The sequence below is a fragment of the Pecten maximus genome, chromosome 7, assembly GCF_902652985.1.
Source record: "Pecten maximus chromosome 7, xPecMax1.1, whole genome shotgun sequence".
In the NCBI taxonomy this organism is placed as follows: Eukaryota; Metazoa; Mollusca; class Bivalvia; order Pectinida; family Pectinidae; genus Pecten; species Pecten maximus.
The window spans coordinates 15,068,123-15,092,442 of record NC_047021.1 but is presented as its reverse complement, the minus strand read 5'-3'; the positions used below and the strand labels follow the sequence as shown (position 1 = coordinate 15,092,442).

The following is a 24,320-nucleotide window of genomic DNA, read 5'->3' as shown; positions in this document are numbered from 1 at the left end:
AGTACTGTTACTGTAATGTGTTTAGATGTTTGGTATGTTAGATTGGAGTACTGTTACTGTAATGTGTTTAGATGTTTGGTGTGTTGGATTGGAGTACTGTTACTGTAATGTGTTTAGATGTTTGGTGTTTGATTGGAGTACTGTTACTGTAATGTGTTTAGATGTTTGGTGTGTTAGATTGGAGTACTGTTACTGTAATGTGTTTAGATGTTTGGTATGTTAGATTGGAGTACTTTTACTGTAATGTGTTTAGATGTTTGGTGTGTTGGATTGAAGTACTGTGACTGTAATGTGTTTAGATGTTTAGTATGTTAGATTGGAGTACTGTTACTGTAGTGTGTTTAGATGTTTGGTATGTTAGATTGGAGTACTGTTACTGTAGTGTGTTTAGATGTTTGGTGTGTTGGATTGGAGTACTGTTACTGTAATGTGTTTAGATGTTTGGTGTGTTGGATTGGAGTACTGTAACTGTAATGTGTTTAGATGTTTGGTATGTTAGATTGGAGTACTGTTACTGTAATGTGTTTAGATGTTTGGTGTGTTAGATTGGAGTACTGTTACTGTAGTGTGTTTAGATGTTTGGTATGTTAGATTGGAGTACTGTTACTGTAATGTGTTTAGATGTTTGGTGTGTTGGATTGGAGTACTGTTATTGTAATGTGTTTAGATGTTTGGTGTGTTAGATTGGAGTACTGTTACTGTAATGTGTTTAGATGTTTGGTATGTTAGATTGGAGTACTGTTACTGTAATGTGTTTATATGTTTGGTGTGTTAGATTGGAGTACTGTTACTGTAATGTGTTTAGATGTTTGGTATGTTAGATTGGGGTAATGTTACTGTAATGTGTTTAGATGTTTGGTGTGTTAGATTGGAGTACTGTTACTGTAATGTGTTTAGATGTTTGGTATGTTAGATTGGAGTACTGTTACTGTAATGTGTTTATATGTTTGGTGTGTTAGATTGGAGTACTGTTACTGTAATGTGTTTAGATGTTTGGTATGTTAGATTGGAGTACTGTTACTGTAATGTGTTTAGATGTTTGGTATGTTAGATTGGAGTACTGTTACTGTGATGTGTTTAGATGTTTGGTGTGTTAGATTGGAGTACTGTTACTCTAATGTGTTTAGATGTTTGGTGTGTTGGATTGGAGTACTGTTACTGTAATGTGTTTAGATGTTTGGTGTGTTAGATTGGAGTACTGTTACTGTAATGTGTTTAGATGTTTGGTGTGTTGGATTGGAGTACTGTTATTGTAATGTGTTTAGATGTTTGGTGTGTTACATTGGAGTACTGTTACTGTAATGTGTTTAGATGTTTGGTATGTTACATTGGAGTACTGTTATTGTAATGTGTTTAGATGTTTGGTGTGTTAGATTGGAGTACTGTTACTGTAATGTGTTTAGATGTTTGGTGTGTTAGATTGGAGTACTGTTACTGTAATGTGTTTAGATGTTTGGTGTGTTAGATTGGAGTACTGTTACTGTAGTGTGTTTAGATGTTTGGTATGTTAGATTGGAGTACTGTTACTGTAATGTGTTTAGATGTTTGGTGTGTTAGATTGGAGTACTGTTACTGTAATGTGTTTAGATGTTTGGTGTGTTGGATTGGAGTACTGTTACTGTAATGTGTTTAGATGTTTGGTGTGTTGGATTGGAGTACTGTTACTGTAATGTGTTTAGATGTTTGGTATGTTAGATTGGAGTACTGTTACTGTAATGTGTTTAGATGTTTGGTGTGTTGGATTGGAGTACTGTTACTGTAATGTGTTTAGATGTTTGGTGTTTGATTGGAGTACTGTTACTGTAATGTGTTTAGATGTTTGGTGTGTTAGGTTGGAGTACTGTTACTGTAATGTGTTTAGATGTTTGGTATGTTAGATTGGAGTACTTTTACTGTAATGTGTTTAGATGTTTGGTGTGTTGGATTGGAGTACTGTGACTGTAATGTGTTTAGATGTTTAGTATGTTAGATTGGAGTACTGTTACTGTAGTGTGTTTAGATGTTTGGTATGTTAGATTGGAGTACTGTTACTGTAGTGTGTTTAGATGTTTGGTGTATTGGATTGGAGTACTGTTACTGTAATGTGTTTAGATGTTTGGTGTGTTGGATTGGAGTACTGTAACTGTAATGTGTTTAGATGTTTGGTATGTTAGATTGGAGTACTGTTACTGTAATGTGTTTAGATGTTTGGTGTGTTAGATTGGAGTACTGTTACTGTAGTGTGTTTAGATGTTTGGTATGTTAGATTGGAGTACTGTTACTGTAATGTGTTTAGATGTTTGGTGTGTTGGATTGGAGTACTGTTATTGTAATGTGTTTAGATGTTTGGTGTGTTAGATTGGAGTACTGTTACTGTAATGTGTTTAGATGTTTGGTATGTTAGATTGGAGAACTGTTACTGTAATGTGTTTATATGTTTGGTGTGTTAGATTGGAGTACTGTTACTGTAATGTGTTTAGATGTTTGGTATGTTAGATTGGGGTAATGTTACTGTAATGTGTTTAGATGTTTGGTGTGTTAGATTGGAGTACTGTTACTGTAATGTGTTTAGATGTTTGGTATGTTAGATTGGAGTACTGTTACTGTAATGTGTTTATATGTTTGGTGTGTTAGATTGGAGTACTGTTACTGTAATGTGTTTAGATGTTTGGTATGTTAGATTGGAGTACTGTTACTGTAATGTGTTTAGATGTTTGGTATGTTAGATTGGAGTACTGTTACTGTGATGTGTTTAGATGTTTGGTGTGTTAGATTGGAGTACTGTTACTCTAATGTGTTTAGATGTTTGGTGTGTTGGATTGGAGTACTGTTACTGTAATGTGTTTAGATGTTTGGTGTGTTAGATTGGAGTACTGTTACTGTAATGTGTTTAGATGTTTGGTGTGTTGGATTGGAGTACTGTTATTGTAATGTGTTTAGATGTTTGGTGTGTTACATTGGAGTACTGTTACTGTAATGTGTTTAGATGTTTGGTATGTTACATTGGAGTACTGTTATTGTAATGTGTTTAGATGTTTGGTGTGTTAGATTGGAGTACTGTTACTGTAATGTGTTTAGATGTTTGGTGTGTTAGATTGGAGTACTGTTACTGTAGTGTGTTTAGATGTTTGGTATGTTAGATTGGAGTACTGTTAATGTAATGTGTTTAGATGTTTGGTGTGTTGGATTGGAGTACTGTTACTGTAATGTGTTTAGATGTTTGGTGTGTTACATTGGAGTACTGTTACTCTAATGTGTTTAGATGTTTGGTGTGTTGGATTGGAGTACTGTTACTGTAATGTGTTTAGATGTTTGGTGTGTTAGATTGGAGTACTGTTACTGTAATGTGTTTAGATGTTTGGTGTGTTAGATTGGAGTACTGTTACTGTGATGTGTTTAGATGTTTGGTGTGTTAGATTGGAGTACTGTTACAGTTTAGATGTTTGGTGTGTAAGATTGGAGTACTGTTACTGTAATGTGTTTAGATGTTTGGTGTGTTGGATTGGAGTACTGTTACTGTAATGTGTTTAGATGTTTGGTGTGTTGGATTGGAGTACTGTTACTGTAATGTGTTTAGATGTTTGGTGTGTTAGATTGGAGTACTGTTACTCTAATGTGTTTAGATGTTTGGTGTGTTGGATTGGAGTACTGTTACTGTAATGTGTTTAGATGTTTGGTATGTTAGATTGGAGTACTGTTACTGTAATGTGTTTAGATGTTTGGTGTGTTAGATTGGAGTACTGTTACTGTAATGTGTTTAGATGTTTGGTGTGTTAGATTGGAGTACTGTTACTGTAGTGTGTTTAGATGTTTGGTATGTTAGATTGGAGTACTGTTATTGTAATGTGTTTAGATGTTTGGTGTGTTAGATTGGAGTACTGTTACTGTAATGTGTTTAGATGTTTGGTGTGTTGGATTGGAGTACTGTTACTGTAATGTGTTTAGATGTTTGATGTGTTGGATTGGAGTTCTGTTACTGTAATGTGTTTAGATGTTTGGTATGTTAGATTGGAGTACTGTTACTGTAATGTGTTTAGATGTTTGGTGTGTTGGATTGGAGTACTGCTATTGTAATGTGTTTAGATGTTTGGTGTGTTGGATTGGAGTACTGTTACAGTTTAGATGTTTGGTATGTTAGATTGGAGTACTGTTACTGTAATGTGTTTAGATGTTTGGTGTGTTAGATTGGAGTACTGCTACTGTAATGTGTTTAGATGTTCGGCGTGTTGGATTGGAGTACTGTTACTGTAATGTGTTTATATGTTTGGTGTGTTAGATTGGAGTACTGCTACTGTAATGTGTTTAGATGTTCGGCGTGTTGGATTGGAGTACTGTTACTGTAATGTGTTTAAATGTTTGGTGTGTTAGATTGGAGTACTGTTACTGTAATGTGTTTAGATGTTTGGTGTGTTAGATTGGAGTACTGTTACTGTAATGTGTTTAGATATTTGGTGTGTAAGATTGGAGTACTGTTACTGTAATGTGTTTAGATGTTTGGTATGTTAGATTGGAGAACTGTGACTGTAATGTGTTTAGATGTTTGGTATGTTGGATTGGAGTACTGTTACTGTAATGTGTTTAGATGTTTGGTATGTTGGATTGGAGTACTGTTACTGTAATGTGTTTAGATGTTTGGTATGTTAGATTGGGGTAATGTTACTGTAATGTGTTTAGATGTTTGGTGTGTTAGATTGGAGTACTGTTACTGTAATGTGTTTAGATGTTTGGTATGTTAGATTGGAGTACTGTTACTGTAATGTGTTTATATGTTTGGTGTGTTAGATTGGAGTACTGTTACTGTAATGTGTTTAGATGTTTGGTATGTTAGATTGGAGTACTGTTACTGTGATGTGTTTAGATGTTTGGTATGTTAGATTGGAGTACTGTTACTGTAGTGTGTTTAGATGTTTGGTGTGTTAGATTGGAGTACTGTTACTGTAGTGTGTTTAGATGTTTGGTGTGTTAGATTGGAGTACTGTTACTGTAATGTGTTTAGATGTTTGGTGTGTTAGATTGGAGTACTGTTACTGTAATGTGTTTAGATGTTTGGTGTGTTGGATTGGAGTACTGTTACTGTAATGTGTTTAGATGTTTTGTATGTTAGATTGGAGTACTGTTACTGTAATGTGTTTAGATGTTTGGTGTGTTAGATTGGAGTACTGTTACTGTGATGTGTTTAGATGTTTGGTGTATTAGATTGGAGTACTGTTACAGTTTAGATGTTTGGTGTGTAAGATTGGAGTACTGTTACTGTAATGTGTTTAGATGTTTGGTGTGTTGGATTGGAGTACTGTTACTGTAATGTGTTTAGATGTTTGGTGTGTTGGATTGGAGTACTGTTACTGTAATGTGTTTAGATGTTTGGTGTGTTGGATTGGAGTACTGTTATTGTAATGTGTTTAGATGTTTGGTGTGTTAGATTGGAGTACTGTTACTGTAATGTGTTTAGATGTTTGGTATGTTACATTGGAGTACTGTTATTGTAATGTGTTTAGATGTTTGGTGTGTTAGATTGGAGTACTGTTACTGTAATGTGTTTAGATGTTTGGTGTGTTAGATTGGAGTACTGTTACTGTAGTGTGTTTAGATGTTTGGTATGTTAGATTGGAGTACTGTTACTGTAATGTGTTTAGATGTTTGGTGTGTTGGATTGGAGTACTGTTACTGTAATGTGTTTAGATGTTTGGTGTGTTACATTGGAGTACTGTTACTGTAATGTGTTTAGATGTTTGGTGTGTTGGATTGGAGTACTGTTACTGTAATGTGTTTAGATGTTTGGTGTGTTAGATTGGAGTATTGTTACTGTAATGTGTTTAGATGTTTGGTATGTTAGATTGGAGTACTGTTACTGTGATGTGTTTAGATGTTTGGTGTGTTAGATTGGAGTACTGTTACAGTTTAGATGTTTGGTGTGTAAGATTGGAGTACTGTTACTGTAATGTGTTTAGATGTTTGGTGTGTTGGATTGGAGTACTGTTACTGTAATGTGTTTAGATGTTTGGTGTGTTGGATTGGAGTACTGTTACTGTAATGTGATTAGATGTTTGGTGTGTTAGATTGGAGTACTGTTACTGTAATGTGTTTAGATGTTTGGTGTGTTGGATTGGAGTACTGTTACTGTAATGTGTTTAGATGTTTGGTATGTTAGATTGGAGTACTGTTACTGTAATGTGTTTAGATGTTTGGTGTGTTAGATTGGAGTACTGTTACTGTAATGTGTTTATATGTTTGGTGTGTTAGATTGGAGTACTGTGACTAATTTGTGTTTAGATGTTTGGTATGTTAGATTGGAGTACTGTTATTGTAATGTGTTTAGATGTTTGGTGTGTTAGATTGGAGTACTGTTACTGTAATGTGTTTAGATGTTTGGTGTGTTGGATTGGAGTACTGTTACTGTAATGTGTTTAGATGTTTGATGTGTTGGATTGGAGTACTGTTACTGTAATGTGTTTAGATGTTTGGTATGTTAGATTGGAGTACTGTTACTGTAATGTGTTTAGATGTTTGGTGTGTTGGATTGGAGTACTGCTATTGTAATGTGTTTAGATGTTTGGTGTGTTGGATTGGAGTACTGTTACAGTTTAGATGTTTGGTATGTTAGATTGGAGTACTGTTACTGTAATGTGTTTAGATGTTTGGTGTGTTAGATTGGAATACTGTTACTGTAATGTGTTAAGATGTTTGGTGTGTTAGATTGGAGTACTGTTACTGTAATGTGTTTATATGTTTGGTGTGTTAGATTGGAGTACTGCTACTGTAATGTGTTTAGATGTTCGGCGTGTTGGATTGGAGTACTGTTACTGTAATGTGTTTAGATGTTTGGTGTGTTAGATTGGAGTACTGCTACTGTAATGTGTTTAGATGTTCGGCGTGTTGGATTGGAGTACTGTTACTGTAATGTGTTTAGATGTTTGGTGTGTTAGATTGGAGTACTGTTACTGTAATGTGTTTAGATGTTTGGTGTGTTAGATTGGAGTACTGTTACTGTAATGTGTTTAGATATTTGGTGTGTAAGATTGGAGTACTGTTACTGTAATGTGTTTAGATGTTTGGTATGTTAGATTGGAGAACTGTGACTGTAATGTGTTTAGATGTTTGGTATGTTGGATTGGAGTACTGTTACTGTAATGTGTTTAGATGTTTGGTGTGTTAGATTGGAGTACTGTTACTGTAATGTGTTTAGATGTTTGGTGTGTTAGATTGGAGTACTGTTACTGTAATGTGTTTAGATGTTTGGTATGTTACATTGGAGTACTGTTACTGTAATGTGTTTAGATGTTTGGTGTGTTGGATTGGAGTACTGTTACTGTAATGTGTTTAGATGTTTGGTGTGTTAGATTGGAGTACTGTTACTGTAATGTGTTTAGATGTTTGGTGTGTTAGATTGGAGTACTGTTACTGTAATGTGTTTAGATGTTTGGTGTGTTAGATTGGAGTACTGTTACTGTAATGTGTTTAGATGTTTGGTATGTTACATTGGAGTACTGTTACAGTAATGTGTTTAGATGTTTGGTGTGTTGGATTGGAGTACTGTTACTGTAATGTGTTTAGATGTTTGGTGTGTTGGATTGGAGTACTGTTACTGTAATGTGTTTAGATGTTTGGTGTGTTAGATTGGAGTACTGTTACAGTTTAGATGTTTGGTGTGTAAGATTGGAGTACTGTTACTGTAGTGTGTTTAGATGTTTGGTATGTTATATTGGAGTACTGTTACTGTAATGTGTTTAGATGTTTGGTGTGTTGGATTGGAGTACTGTTACTGTAATGTGTTTAGATGTTTGGTGTGTAAGATTGGAGTACTGTTACTGTAATGTGTTTAGATGTTTGGTGTGTAAGATTGGAGTACTGTTACTGTAATGTGTTTAGATGTTTGGTGTGTAAGATTGGAGTACTGTTACTGTAATGTGTTTAGATGTTTGGTATGTTAGATTGGAGTACTGTTACAGTTTAGATGTTTGGTGTGTTGGATTGGAGTACTGTTACTGTAATGTGTTAAGATGTTTGGTGTGTTGGATTGGAGTACTGTTACTGTAATGTGTTTAGATGTTTGGTATGTTAGATTGGAGTACTGTTACTGCAGTGTGTTTAGATGTTTGGTGTGTTAGATTGGAGTACTGTGACTAATGTGTTTAGATGTTTGGTGTGTTAGATTGGAGTACTGTTACTGTAGTGTGTTTAGATGTTTGGTATGTTAGATTGGAGTACTGTTACTGTAGTGTGTTTAGATGTTTGGTGTGTTGGATTGGAGTACTGTTACTGTAATGTGTTTAGATGTTTGGTGTGTAAGATTGGAGTACTGTTACTGTAATGTGTTTAGATGTTTGGTGTGTTAGATTGGAGTACTGTTATTGTAATGTGTTTAGATGTTTGGTATGTTAGATTGGAGTACTGTTACTGTAATGTGTTTAGATGTTTGGTGTGTTGGATTGGAGTACTGTTACTGTAATGTGTTTAGATGTTTGGTATGTTAGATTGGAGTACTGTTACTGTAATGTGTTTAGATGTTTGGTATGTTAGATTGGAGTACTGTTACTGTAGTGTGTTTAGATGTTTGGTATGTTAGATTGGAGTACTGTTACTGTAGTGTGTTTAGATGTTTGGTGTGTTAGATTGGAGTACTGTTACTGTAATGTGTTAAGATGTTTGGTATGTTAGATTGGAGTACTGTTACAGTTTAGATGTTTGGTGTGTTAGATTGGAGTACTGTTTAAATACTGTAATGTGTTTAGATGTTTTGTGTGTTAGATTGGAGTACTGTTACTGTAATGTGTTTAGATGTTTGGTATGTTAGATTGGAGTACTGTTACTGTAATGTGTTTAGATGTTTGGTGTGTTGGATTGGAGTACTGTTACTGTAATGTGTTTAGATGTTTGGTGTGTTAGATTGGAGTAATGTTACTGTAATGTGCTTATATGTTTGGTGTGTTGGATTGGAGTACTGTTATTGTAACATGTTTATATTGGTATATTGGACGATGGACTAAATATTTCATTTTGATACATGGTTTATTGGATGATCGACTACAGTAGATATTTTCATTTGATATCAGATACTGGTGACATGTTTGTAGTCTATACAGTTACTGGGTTTGTAATCAATACCCCACCTGAAGCCGGGTATGGATCTCCCCATCGGCCCAGGATGTGTAAATAATTGATTTTAAATTCATGTGCAGCTCACTTCCATTGACAGATCCAGTAATGGTTATATGTGCTATAATCTGATTGTCATCTAATTAGATTCAATTTCCTTGATCAAACCCTTGATCTGGAATTGCTTGTTATATTGTTAAACACTTATGATTTAGTTTAGATACAGTTGTTTTTTTAAATCAATTTTGTGTGTAATGAATTGTTTTGAGATGTACAATGTATTTAAAATTTTGCAGTTTTAGTTGAATTAAAAAAAAAAAAAAAAAACACAAAAATATCATATCTCTTCTATCTGAATGCTGACTGCCAGAACACAAAGTTGTAGGATTATAAATTGAGGAATTAGGGAGTTGATGTTGATAAGTATTTGACTGATTGTACTGACCAGAATAGATAAGGATTTGAGATTTGTAAATTGGAGGCAAACTGTCATTGATTGTTTTTACAAAATGACTAGTAAAGAATAAAAAGGGAGCAAATATGTTGATGTGTTACTTTTAATTCAAACATTTAGAAATTTTTGAATTGGTGAGAATTTGAAATAAGATTTATGCTTCACTAAATAAAAATAAATAAAAAAAATTATTTTCCCTTATGAAGATTTTTTTTTCAAAATGTTAATTATAAAAGCAACTAGACAGCATAGCTACCTTTCCCTATGTACTTTGTCACAGAAATGTCAAAAAGAGGGAACTTAAATAGACCCCAGTGTTTCTCATCCAAATGAAAAGAGTTAAATAAACTTTAACAAAGATCCCATTATTTGACAGTTGAAACACTATAATGCTGAAATGAGTTAAACTTTATTCTCAAATAATAAACTATATTGGGAGTTAATTTGTACAGTGAATAATATTTCTATATTGGCTTATAGTCAACATCAAACATTTGCTAAAGCCCAGACAGCAGCCAAGGCTGTTGTTAAAATTGATGAACTCTGTTTGACAATATGTGTCGCTGAAGTCTTAAAATGTATCTGGTAACTGGTAACTGTATTTTAGGCCACAGTTTGTTCAAGTTTAAGCTTTTTGAATGGTGACTGGTTTAATTCTCTCCTATAATTGAAGGGTTACATGTTTTGCTTTTAATCCCTTTCATCACATTCCTCAGTACATAAACATTTGTCATTCACTACCTCCAGTAGTTGTTCTTTGTTAGAATTAGCCCAAAGAACCATTTAAGAGGAAAATCTGTCAATCAAAACAGGGAAGTTGCAGTCAGGTAAAGACAGCTGTAATGATGTTGTTTATTGTGATGTTGGTACCTGCATCAAAATAATTATAAGATTTAGGTTGAATATCCTAATGTACTTTATTTGTTACATAAGCCTGTGTCAGATCATCATCCGATGGGTTTAATTCAGTTTGTAGAGGATTGGAGCTTTAGGCTTCAATATGGGATGGTTAACTGTATGATTACAGAGTGAAGAAACCTTATGTTTACTGGAATAATAAGAAAGTGATGAAACCTTGTGTCTACTGGTAGAATAATAAAAGACAGGTGAAACATTGTGACACTGTCCACTGGAGGTATGAGAAAAGACAAGATTGGTGAATCTTTGTGTGTCTACTGGAGGAATGAGAAAAGACAGAGTGGTGAAACTTTATATGTCTGCTGAAGGAATGAGAAAAGACAGAGTGGTGAAACTTTATATGTCTACTGAAGGAATGAGAAAAGACAGAGTGGTGAATCTTTGTGTGTCTACTGAAGAAATGAGAAAAGACAAGATTGGTGAATCTTTGTGTGTCTACTTAATGAATGAGAAAAGACAGAGTAGTGAAACTTTGTGTGTCCACTGGAGGAATGAGAAAAGACAGAGTGGTGAATCTTTATATGTCTACTGGAAGAATGAGAAAAGACAGAGTGGTGAATCTTTGTGTGTCTACTGGAGGAATGAGAAAAGACAGAGTGGTGAAACTTTATATGTCTACTGAAGGAATGAGAAAAGACAGAGTGGTGAATCTTTGTGTGTCTACTGGAGGAATGAGAAAAGACAGAGTGGTGAAACTTTATATGTCTACTGAAGGAATGAGAAAAGACAGAGTGGTGAAACTTTGTGTGTCCACTGGAGGAATGAGAAAAGACAGGATGTTAAACAATACCAAACTAAACCAATCTGTCAAACATCAGTTATCTTAGATGGAATGGAAAATTGCAAGTTATGGATTAACCCCTCAAAGATTATGTGGTGCATTGACTTGCATATATTTCCAATTAACATGATTATAATTTTTACGCTAAGGACATAGAATAAAATGAAAAAAACAAAGCAGAAAATGTCCACTTTTCTTGTTTACCACAATCACATTACTTAATTGATAAAATTTCTCAAAAATAAATAAGTAGGAAGGTAAATTTGGAATTTATATACTAAGGGGCATTATACATAATTTAATATACTTTTCAACCTCTGGAAATTTGGGTAGATACGTTACAATTTCTAAAATCCTTTTTGGCAACTAATACCTTAAATCTATATATTCAAAACCTTTCTTTTTACGGGACTAATAGAAATTTTAAGATTAATGAATAGTAATTTTTTGACAAGGTTTTACTGATAATTTACTGAGTATGTAATCTTAAATAAGGGTCAAAATCTGGAGTCTTACAAATGCTCAATCCTCAACGGCTGGCAAGTACCTTATGAACTTTTCACATAAATCACGATGTACTACTAATTTAATCCCAATATGACTCTGTTTATTTTTCCATATTACTTTCAAACTTTGAAGCAAGGTGTTATCATCATGTCTATTAAGTAATGGAAAATAATGACGCACCACTTTCATTAGGTTTGTAGACAAGCTTGACTAAATTACCGGTGTTAACATGCTATAATGGTCGTGTCAATGTTGAGGGAGTATACCCTCTATTAAAATGTATTGATTCATGTTTGATTATTTAAAAAAACAGAACTGTGAAGCGAGGTGGGATTGATTTGTTGGTACCTGTACTGTATACATATTGATTTACAGGTACACTGTAAACAGTGTTGACGGCCTCGATTAAAGGCTGGAAAATATCTTTCACACACCATACAATTTCTAGTTTCCTTTACTTAGAAATCAAGGAAGCTGCTCCCTCTTAGGATAAACACAAGCAGCTGGGCCAACCATTAAAGTTCTGTAGATATTCAAACATTGGTTTGATAAATTTCACATGAGATGAGATTGAAGTTTGCCAACTTTACTTAATATATATATGTTATGGCCTGTATACTACATATATTTTAGCCTGAAGTAATTGAAATTTGTCTTGGAACAGACTAACATAAGGCCTAACTGTTATAAACTAATTCCCATCATTATGTCTCGGAGAAGTCCGAGTTAAACACTTACATCACTAGAAACAGTATGGATACAACCAGATTTTATCATCTCAATCAACCAAAGCTAGTTCACCTCACCACCATCCAGAAGAAGATCAATTCTGTGATGATCAGAGGTGCTCTGGATTGTGAGTTGTTTATCTTTTAATTAATTTGTTAAATGTTTCGACAAAGATCTGTGAACAACATATCAATTGATTATTTTTCCTGTTTTAAAATGTTGCATATTATTTCTATTTTGGAGGCTGTACATTGTTGACAATTTGTTGTTTTCTGTATTAATATTATAGTCTAACTGGACTGGGTTGTACACTGGTGACCTAATTCAGGTAACTCAAATGGTTGGAATGTCTCTTTGAGTTCGTGGATCCCAGGTTCGAGTTCTGATGTGTTCATTGCATTTTTCCACTCCTGTATACATTTGGTAACTAATGGACACTCTAACCATTTGAGCTGCCTGGCCTCTGGCATTCGACCTAGTACCACTACAATATTCACTAAACAGTTAAGGTCTACTTTCTATATTACCTTTTCATAATAAGTGTTATCCTTTATATATTTATATGAGACTATATGTAATGTGTTTAATATATTACATGTATGTAGTCAAGGGTGATTGAATTTGACGCTCCACTAGACTTCAGGATTGTCTGTTGTAGGTTTTTAATTTCACTTCGATGGTCTGTCATGCACTGGTTCCTTAACCTACATTGTTCTTATGAAACACCTTAAAATTGATTGGTGTATTGATTTTGGCAATGAGTCTGCCATTTAATTTTGATATTTATCTAAGGTGAATTGCTTATATATTGCAGGATTAGAAGCATTATAATTACAAGCAAAAATGGTATTTGTTGAAGGTTATTATCAAAAGTGAAAACTATTGTTTATGTGATCAATATTTCAAGTTTGCTACAGCAGGTGGAAGAGTGGAGGAAGTAGTAATTATAGAACAGGTTCTATTGTAACAGGAAATTAGATTGTTTGAGCTGTCTTAACTGTAAGCTAATATCAATCCACAGAAATGAAAAGTGTCTGCTCTCATTATTTAGCAAGAAATATTGAACAAAACCATTAATTATCCATTTACCACTAAGATTCATTTTACGTTTAATTTAAGGTCATGAGTTTGAAATCCTTCCAATTTTTAGGCAATCAGGTAAAACAGTAGAGTACATTTATAATTGAGGTATCATTTATGGTATATATCTGGTTTAGATGAATGTCATACTAAACATTAGCTGTTAAAAGGGTGGTAGGGTATAAATAGCACTTTAAAAAGATGTTAATTAGCAAAGCAAGGTGCATGTAGCTATAATGAAGCATTTATTCTAAGTTTAAAGTGATAATAGTTTATGTAGTGATGAAATAGTCCATTATTCTACAAACTAGAACGTACAAGTCTGAATCAATAAATGATAAACTCAATGTTATTCACTAGATCCATGTAGAAGTAAACGTGTTTACAACAACTCATCAGAACAGAGGAAAGTAATCCATATTGACAGGTGGTCTTTATATAGAGGTACAAATCACAATCAAATGTGTTAAAACAGGAACCAAAGCAAGTGGTCTTTTTAGACAGGGGTTTAGCTTGATGCCAGTGGTCTTTTTAGACAGTGTTTAGCTCGATGCCAGTGGTCTTTTTAGACAGGGTTTAGCTCGATGCCAGTGGCCTTTTTAGACAGTGTTTAGCTCGATGCCAGTGGCCTTTTTAGACAGTGGTTTAGCTCGATGCCAGTGGCCTTTTTAGACAGTGTTTAGCTCGATGCCAGTGGCCTTTTTAGACAGTGGTTTAGCTCGATGCCAGTGGCCTTTTTAGACAGTGGTTTAGCTCGATGCAGTGGCCTTTTAGACAGTGGTTTAGCTCGATGCCAGTGGTCTTTTTAGACAGGGTTTAGCTCGATGCCAGTGGCCTTTTTAGACAGTGGTTTAGCTCTATGTAGAGGTTCTAGGAATTATTATTGATATCTCAGGTCCTCATTAGATCTGAGTTCTAGTTGAATTGTCTATTGTAGCTGTGTAGCTGTCAGGAGAGTAAGGTTTGATTGTTTTGTACTGTGTATTGTAGTATGCAATTGACATGGATGGTTGCTCAGCATCATCAACAATTGATACATGGGAACAGTAAAACTATAACTCATTTGTATCTTTGGTAGCCATAGCATTGGCATTGATGCATGATCATTCAACATTCCAATACAAGGCTCGGTATAATACATATATATACAACTAATACATTCAGTACAGTAGAATCTGTCTTTAAAATCAAGCAATAAGCCCCTTGCCAAAGTCTACTGCTTTCTAGGAGAATCACCAATTAAATCATCATTTGTCCTGTGTCAGAGGTTATGTGTTGGTGCCCTAAGTGATAATTACTAGATAAATTATAGTAATGTGTTGCTCAAACTACTTTGTATATGTTAGGTGTTAGTACTTTGGAATTTTCATATTACCGATATAAACTCCTGGGACTGAAATCTCACAGACTGCATGAAAGGTTTGTCAATATAACAACTTGACTAAATTAATGGCCCATTGCATTTGATATCTTCTATCCATTTTGTCATTTCAGATTACAAATTAAGAAAGGATGAAATCTTCAAACGCATGAAAGTGACAACATTTGTTCAGTTGGTATGTTGATGTCTAACTTCTTTTACATACATATCTTATGCCCTGAATTTCCCAGATATACATTGTATCATAACCTTCTCCCCTGATGATGATAACAAAATCGTAAATAAGTTGGAATAAATTGAATTTGTTAGTAAAGTTCTACAAATCTTTGATGTACCTCAGTATTTTTATGGGGCTTTGTTCATAACAGTTTAGCTGTATCTGCTGTCATGTGCCAGTAAGGTTTTTTAGGTTCCTTCTTAAATGTTGCATAATATAAAAATTTATGTGGGCTCTCAATATGTTTTAGTATTTCAATATAATTATATTTAATATTAGAATCAGCAAAAGGTTAAAAATCCACATGCAAATTGCTAATTATCTAAGCTAGAGCTGTACATATGTTTTAAGCCATCTAATAGCTCATTATACAATACACGGTAAATACATATGATAATAATACATTGAAATAGTATTTGCAAATAATGATCTGGTTTTATCTGTTTTATTAGTTGGTACAAGTTGCTGATTTTGAGCAGGATGCAGATTCACAATACAGTAAGTTGAATTTATCGCATTAAACTTTCACCAAGTTTATTGGAGGAAATGATGCGTTATTGTAATCCATGAAAGGAAGCTGGTTTAATATCTTTGCTTGATCACTTGAAAAGCTTTTTAAATCTAGATATACTCTCTCTTCAAGGTATCACTTTGTTAGAAATAACTTATATCAGATAGCCTATTATCACATTAAAATGCAGAGGTATTAAACTTACTCTAAATATTTTGCCCCTTACTCTTTTTGCGCTGATGAGGCATCCAAGATGGCCCCCACAGCCTCTGATTGGCTGAAATCATATTCAGTAATAACTTTTATTCTATCTGATGGATCTCTATGAAACATTATGGAATGGATGATAACATGACAGCTGTCATTTAAAATAAAAAATCCAAAAAAACACACTCTGAATTACGATTCAAGATAGCCGCAATATGAAGTCTTCTGATTGGTTAAAATTAAGATAATGTCGGATTTTAATGAAAATTGGTATTTACATACATGTGGTTGGGTTATACTTAGACAATGGTAGTGTTAATTTGATGGGGAAAAAAAACCAAAACACTGGCTGCTATTTATTACCCTCTGATTGTCTGACAATGGTAGTGTTAATTTGATGGGGGGAAAAAAACCAAAACACTGGCTGCTATTTATTACCCTCTGATTGGCTGAAATCATATCCAGTATTAAGTTTTTTTATGCATCTGCCATAAAATGGGGTGTCATGTAGCGTTGCCCATGGCTGTCCTGTCCCATCCCGTTGCATCACGTCTGCAGCTGTTCCGTCTTGTTCCATCCTGTCCCATCCAGTCCTGATTCAATTTTAACACTAAACAACTTCATTCTTTGACAGATTTTCATCAGACTTTATATACAAAGGTCAAGTATATGTATACTTCTGACATTGTTGTATTTTAGGATTCAAAAATCAAGGCCAAGGCCAAAATATAGAAAGTCATCAACTGTTTTATTTTTAACACCTAGCAACTACTTTCTTTTAAAGATTTTCATCAGACTTTATACAAAGTTTGATTATAAGTATATTTCTGATGTTGTGTTTCAGAGGGGGCATTTATGTCTTAAAGATATGTTCTAGTTCTTTTTTAATGTCAAACTAAGAATTACTAATTACAAATAATTGTATAGATTAATCAAGTTTTTTTTTCATAACTTAAAAGAAAAATCTCAAAGTATTTGAAGTATGAACTCTGTTTTGGGTCTGTTAAGACCAAAAAAAAAATGAAAAATGATTATTTTAATCATTTATTTTATTTATCTATTTATTTTATTTTATATCTAGGGTATAAAATAAATAAATAAAAAAGAATAACATAAGTGTTGATATTTAAATTAGCAAAGCAGGGGAAGTAACTTCTGTAGTTAAAGTAATTGCATAACATAGTATACTGGGTAGTGTACTGTGGTATACTGAGTATTCTACCATGTTTGCTATGTAAAGCCAGTTTTGATTGGTTAAAAACCATGTATTATTTTCCAATAACCCACGCTCGTGCCAATAATACACACTCGTGAGTCACGGCTGTTACAATTTTAAATATCTAATATTCACCCGTTTCATAAAAGGTTACTATAGCCGAGTGGGCTAATGAGTTAGTCTTTCAATATATTTTTATCACGACGCGAGTTCGAATCCTACGGAGGCCCCCACTTTTTTTCTTTTTTTTTTTTATCCTTTTTTCTACTGGGTAGTGTACTATGGTCTACTGGGTAGTGTACTATGGTATACTGGGTAGTCTACTATGGTATACTGGGTAGTCTAATATGGTATACTGGGGGGTAGTGTACTATGATCTACTGGGTAGTGTTCTATGGTATACTGAGTAGTCTACTATGGTATACTGGGTAGTCTACTATGGTATACTTGGTAGTCTACTATGGTATACTGGGTAGTGTACTATGGTATACTGGGTAGTGTACTATGGTATACTGGGTAGTCTACTATGGTATACTGGGTAGTCTACTATGGTATACTTGGTAGTCTACTATGGTATACTGGGTAGTGTACTATGGTATACTGGGTAGTCTACTATGGTATACTGGGTAGTCTACTATGGTATTCTGGGTAGTGTACTATGGTATACTGAGTAGTCTACTATGGTATACTGGGTAGTGTACTATGGTATACTGGGTAGTGTACTATGGTATACTGGGTAGTCTACTATGGTATACTGGGTAGTGTACTATGGTATACTGGGTAGTCTACTATGGTATACTGGGTAGTGTACTATGGTATACTGGGTAGTCTACTATGGTATACTGGGTAGTGTACTATGGTACATACTGCGTAGTCTACTATGGTATTCTGGGTAGTCTACTATGGTACATACTGGGTAGTGTACTATGGTATACTGGGTAGTCTACTATGGTCTACTGGGTAGTGTACTATGGTATACTGGGTAGTGTACTATGGTATACTGGGTAGTGTACTATGGTACATACTGGGTAGTCTACTATGGTATTCTGAGTAGTCTACTATGGTACATACTGGGTAGTGTACTATGGTATACTGGGTAGTGTACTATGGTATACTGGGTAGTGTACTATGGTATACTGGGTAGTGTACTATGGTATACTGGGTAGTCTACTATGGTATACTGGGTAGTCTACTATGGTATACTGGGTAGTGTACTATGGTATACTGGGTAGTCTACTATGGTATACTGGGTAGTCTACTATGGTATACTGGGTAGTGTACTATGGTATACTGGGTAGTGTACTATGGTATACTTGGTAGTGTACTATGGTATACTGGGTAGTTGTACTATGGTATACTGGGTAGTGTACTATGGTCTACTGGGTAGTCTACTATGGTACATACTGGGTAGTCTACTATGGTACATACTGGGTAGTCTACTATGGTATAATGGGTAGTCTACTATGGTATACTGGTTAGTCTACTATGGTATACTGGTTAGTCTACTGGTCTACTGGTTAGTCTACTATGGTATACTGAGTAGTCTTCTATGGTATACTGGGTAGTCTACTATGGTCTACTGGGTAGTCTACTATGGTATACTGGGTAGTCTACTATGATCTACTGGGTAGTCTACTATGGTATACTGGGTAGTCTACTATGGTATAATGGGTAGTCTACTATGGTATACTGGTTAGTCTACTATGGTATACTGGTTAGTCTACTGGTCTACTGGTTAGTCTACTATGGTATACTGAGTAGTCTTCTATGGTATACTGGGTAGTCTACTATGATCTACTGGGTAGTCTACTATGGTATACTGGGTAGTCTACTATGATCTACTGGGTAGTCTACTATGTAATCATGTGAGCTATGATTGTTATTCCAGCTAAAGGTCAGTATTCAGACAGGACAGACATGGATGGAGAGTACTCAGATCGGCCAGATACAGCCGACAGAGAAGTCCTGAAAATCCAGGAGAAAAGTCACTCACCTCGCCATACAGATAGGAGTTCTGGTGCTGGAGACACAGAGAGAACTCGATCCAAATTACAGAAGTTAGTAAAAATTCTTTAAATATTCAAGAATAAGCAGATAAAATAGGATAAGTTTTATTTTTGAGTGACCTTATATAAGTGTATGGAAAAGGGTAATAAAAGGAAAGATTTCACAGAATATGTCATGGTCTTCATAATGCATGTTTATTTTCATTTGTTCAGAACCAGAAAAGATATTTAGATTTTGCAAATACAGTCAAATCTGTATTAAGCGACCACTCAATGGAAGTTGAAAAACGGTCTCTTAATGGAGAGTGGTCTCTTAATAGAGATGGAATCTTAAATTTAATAAATGTTCATAAGCTTTTTATTCGCTTTATAAATTGGCAATAATGATTATAATATATATGAAAAATGAACCACCACTTTGACAAAACAATTTTTTTTTTTGTGTATTTTTTTTTAATAATTATTCCTGTGCTAATTTTTCATCACTATATGTATTTTTTGAAATTCTTTCAGCATAGCAAAATACATCCATTTAACATGAGAAATATATTTCATTAGCTAATTAGATTACTTTCAAATTATTTATATATTTTTTTTAATTCCTGAAATCTTGGTCCGGATTTCCGCTCTGATTATTATTTACGTTCCTGCATTTCCTACTTTAAAAACGGTGACTTTTTCACTGGCAAATGTTTGTTTTAATGTCTCAAAAAAGATAACAAATCACGATTTAACAGTAAGTTAACTGTACAGTTTTATTAGCTGTCCAGAGAACTTCCTTGTAACATTGTAATCCAGAGATCATCCACCATACCCTCCAAAGTCTTTTACATTTTTGTTATATTATATTAATAGATGATGATGCAGGGTTTGGTAAATAAATCTGATCAATTTAAATCATTTTGAACTAAATTCTTTTTAAATACAGCTGTGTAGTTTTTGAATCATAATATTAGATCTAAACATGTAACACCAACATAGCTTTGAGTGTGTATTGTTAAGAGTGTTGATTGGCACAAAGTATGGTTCTGTCTGTATATATATATAAGTGTTATATTTTCAGTGTTGTAACTGTTGTAGGAGAGATTTATGTTTGGAATGCCGATGTATAACACCTATCACTGTCAAAATGTTATATTTTTAGTGTTGTAACAGGTATATAGGAGAGATTTGTGTTTGAAATGCTGATGTACAGCGTTTAGGTCTGACTATATATCTAATGTTGTATGTTTAGTGTTGTAACAGGTGTAGGAGAGATGTACAGCGTTTAGGTCTGACTATATATCTAATGTTGTATTTTCAGTGTTGTAACAGGTGTAGGAGAGATGTACAGCGTTTAGGTCTGACTATATATCTAATGTTGTATTTTCAGTGTTGTAACAGGTGTAGGAGAGATGTACAGCGTTTAGGTCTGACTATATATCTAATGTTATATTTTCAGTGTTGTAGTAGGTGTAGGAGAGATGTACAGCGTTTAGGTCTGACTATATCTCTAATGTTATATTTTCAGTGTTGTAACAGGTGTAGGAGAGATGTACAGCGTTTAGGTCTGACTATATATCTAATGTTATATTTTCAGTGTTGTAACAGGTGTAGGAGAGATGTACAGTGTTTAGGTCTGACTATATCTCTAATGTTATATTTTCAATGTTGTATCAGGTGTAGGAGAGATGTACAGTGTTTAGGTCTGACTATATCTCTAATGTTATATTTTCAGTGTTGTAACAGGTGTAGGAGAGATGTACAGCGTTTAGGTCTGACTATATATCTAATGTTATATTTTCAGTGTTGTAACAGGTGTAGGAGAGATGTACAGCGTTTAGGTCTGACTATATATCTAATGTTGTATGTTTAGTGTTGTAACAGGTGTAGGAGAGATGTACAGCGTTTAGGTCTGACTATATATCTAATGTTGTATGTTTAGTGTTGTAACAGGTGTAGGAGAGATGTACAGCGTTTAGGTCTGACTATATATCTAATGTTATATTTTCAGTGTTGTAACAGGTGTAGGAGAGATGTACAGCGTTTAGGTCTGACTATATATCTAATGTTGTATGTTTAGTGTTGTAACAGGTGTAGGAGAGATGTACAGCGTTTAGGTCTGACTATATATCTAATGTTGTATGTTTAGTGTTGTAACAGGTGTAGGAGAGATGTACAGCGTTTAGGTCTGACTATATCTCTAATGTTATATTTTCAGTGTTGTAACAGGTGTAGGAGAGATGTACAGCGTTTAGGTCTGACTATATATCTAATGTTATATTTTCAGTGTTGTAACAGGTGTAGGAGAGATGTACAGTGTTTAGGTCTGACTATATATCTAATGTTATATTTTCAGTGTTGTAACAGGTGTAGGAGAGATGTACAGTGTTTAGGTCTGACTATATATCTAATGTTGTATTTTCAGTGTTGTAACAGGTGTAGGAGAGATGTACAGCGTTTAGGTCTGACTATATCTCTAATGTTGTATGTTTAGTGTTGTAACAGGTGTAGGAGAGATGTACAGCGTTTAGGTCTGACTATATATCTAATGTTGTATGTTTAGTGTTGTAACAGGTGTAGGAGAGATGTACAGTGTTTAGGTCTGACTATATATCTAATGTTATATTTTCAGTGTTGTAGTAGGTGTAGGAGAGATGTACAGCGTTTAGGTCTGACTATATCTCTAATGTTATATTTTCAGTATTGTAACAGGTGTAGGAGAGATGTACAGCTTTTAGGTCTGACTATATATCTAATGTTATATTTTCAGTGTTGTAACAGGTGTAGGAGAGATGTACAGTGTTTAGGTCTGACTATATATCTAATGTTATATTCTCAGTGTTGTAACAGGTGTAGGAGAGATGTACAGTGTTTAGGTCTGACTATATATCTAATGTTGTATGTTTAGTGTTGTAACAGGTGTAGGAGAGATGTACAGTGTTTAGGTCTGACTATATCTCTAATGTTATATTTTCAGTGTTGTAACAGGTGTAGGAGAGATGTACAGCGTTTAGGTCTGACTATATCTCTAATGTTATATTTTCAGTGTTGTAACAGGTGTAGGAGAGATGTACAGCGTTTAGGTCTGACTATATATCTAATGTTATATTTTCAGTGTTGTAACAGGTGTAGGAGAGATGTACAGCGTTTAGGTCTGACTATATATCTAATGTTGTATGTTTAGTGTTGTAACAGGTGTAGGAGAGATGTACAGCGTTTAGGTCTGACTATATCTCTAATGTTATATTTTCAGTGTTGTAACAGGTGTAGGAGAGATTCGTGAAGATAAACCTCAATCAATCCAGAGGAGTAATGACTCTCCCTACCTGTTACTGGATGTGAGAGATGCTGATAGTTATAAACAGTGTCATCTTATAACAGGTAACATCCCATAGTTATAAACAGTGTCATCTTATAACAGGTAATATATCCCATAGTTATAAACAGTGTCATCTTATAACAGGTAACATCCCATAGTTATAAACAGTGTCATCTTATAACAGGTAACATCCCATAATTATAAACAGTGTCATCTTATAACAGGTAACATCCCATAGTTATAAACAGTGTCATCTTATAACAGGTAATATATCCCATAGTCATAAACAGTGTCATCTTATAACAGGTAATATATCCCATAGTTATAAACAGTGTCATCTTATAACAGGTAATATATCCCATAGTTATAAACAGTGTCATCTTATAACAGGTAACATCCCATAATTATAAACAGTGTCATCTTATAACAGGTAATATATCCCATAGTTATAAACAGTGTCATCTTATAACAGGTAATATATCCTATAGTTATAAACAGTGTCATCTTATAACAGGTAACATCCCATAGTTATAAACAGTGTCATCTTATAACAGGTAATATATCCTATAGTTATAAACAGTGTCATCTTATAACAGGTAACATATCCCATAGTTATAAACAGTGTCATCTTATAACAGGTAACATCCCATAATTATAAACAGTGTCATCTTATAACAGGTAATATCTCCCATAGTTATAAACAGTGTCATCTTATAACAGGTAACATCCCATAATTATAAACAGTGTCATCTTATAACAGGTAATATCTCCCATAGTTATAAACAGTGTCATCTTATAACAGGTAACATCCCATAGTTATAAACAGTGTCATCTTATAACAGGTAACATCCCATAGTTATAAACAGTGTCATCTTATAACAGGTAACATTCCATAGTTATAAACAGTGTCATCTTATAACAGGTAACATTCCATAGTTATAAACAGTGTCATCTTATAACAGGTAATATATCCTATAGTTATAAACAGTGTCATCTTATAACAGGTAATATATCCCATAGTTATAAACAGTGTCATCTTATAACAGGTAATATATCCCATAGTTATAAACAGTGCTTCTTATTACAGGTAATATATCCCATAGTTATAAACAGTGTCATCTTATAACAGGTAATATATCCCATAGTTATAAACAGTGTCATCTTATAACAGGTAATATATCCCATAGTTATAAACAGTGTCATCTTATAACAGGTAATATATCCCATAGTTATAAACAGTGTCATCTTATAACAGGTAATATATCCCATAGTTATAAACAGTGTCATCTTATAACAGGTAACATCCCATAGTTATAAACAGTGTCATCTTATAACAGGTAACATCCCATAGTTATAAACAGTGTCATCTTATAACAGGTAACATCCTATAATTATAAACAGTGTCATCTTATAACAGGTAATATATCCCATAGTTATAAACAGTGTCATCTTATAACAGGTAATATATCCTATAGTTATAAACAGTGTCATCTTATAACAGGTAATATATCCCATAGTTATAAACAGTGTCATCTTATAACAGGTAATATATCCCATAGTTATAAACAGTGTCATCTTATAACAGGTAATATATCCCATAGTTATAAACAGTGTCATCTTATAACAGGTTATATATCCCATAGTTATAAACAGTGTCATCTTATTACAGGTAATATATCCCATAGTTATAAACAGTGTCATTTTATAACAGGTAACAACCCATAATTATAAACAGTGTCATCTTATAACAGGTAACATCCCATAATTATAAACAGTGTCATCTTATAACAGGTAACATTCCATAGTTATAAACAGTGTCATCTTATAACAGGTAATATATCCCATAGTTATAAACAGTGTCATCTTATAACAGGTAACATCCCATAATTATAAACAGTGTCATCTTATAACAGGTAACATTCCATAGTTATAAACAGTGT

At 34.0% G+C, this 24,320-nt stretch overlaps 1 protein-coding gene across 3 annotated transcripts in view; it reads left to right on the top strand.

Moving 5' to 3' along the window:
- The window catches only part of LOC117331716 (centrosomal protein of 41 kDa-like), a 58,173-nt gene that overhangs the window by 11,714 nt on the left and 22,139 nt on the right, over window positions 1–24,320 (top strand). For 2 of the 3 annotated variants that reach the window (XM_033890564.1, XM_033890566.1), the window contains 4 exons: window positions 15,036–15,097; window positions 15,592–15,637; window positions 18,962–19,130; window positions 22,315–22,442. In XM_033890564.1, the coding sequence (XP_033746455.1) occupies window positions 15,036–15,097; window positions 15,592–15,637; window positions 18,962–19,130; window positions 22,315–22,442 (405 nt within the window). The remainder of the gene's footprint in view (window positions 1–15,035; window positions 15,098–15,591; window positions 15,638–18,961; window positions 19,131–22,314; window positions 22,443–24,320) is intronic. The other variant, XM_033890565.1, reaches the window with a different exon arrangement.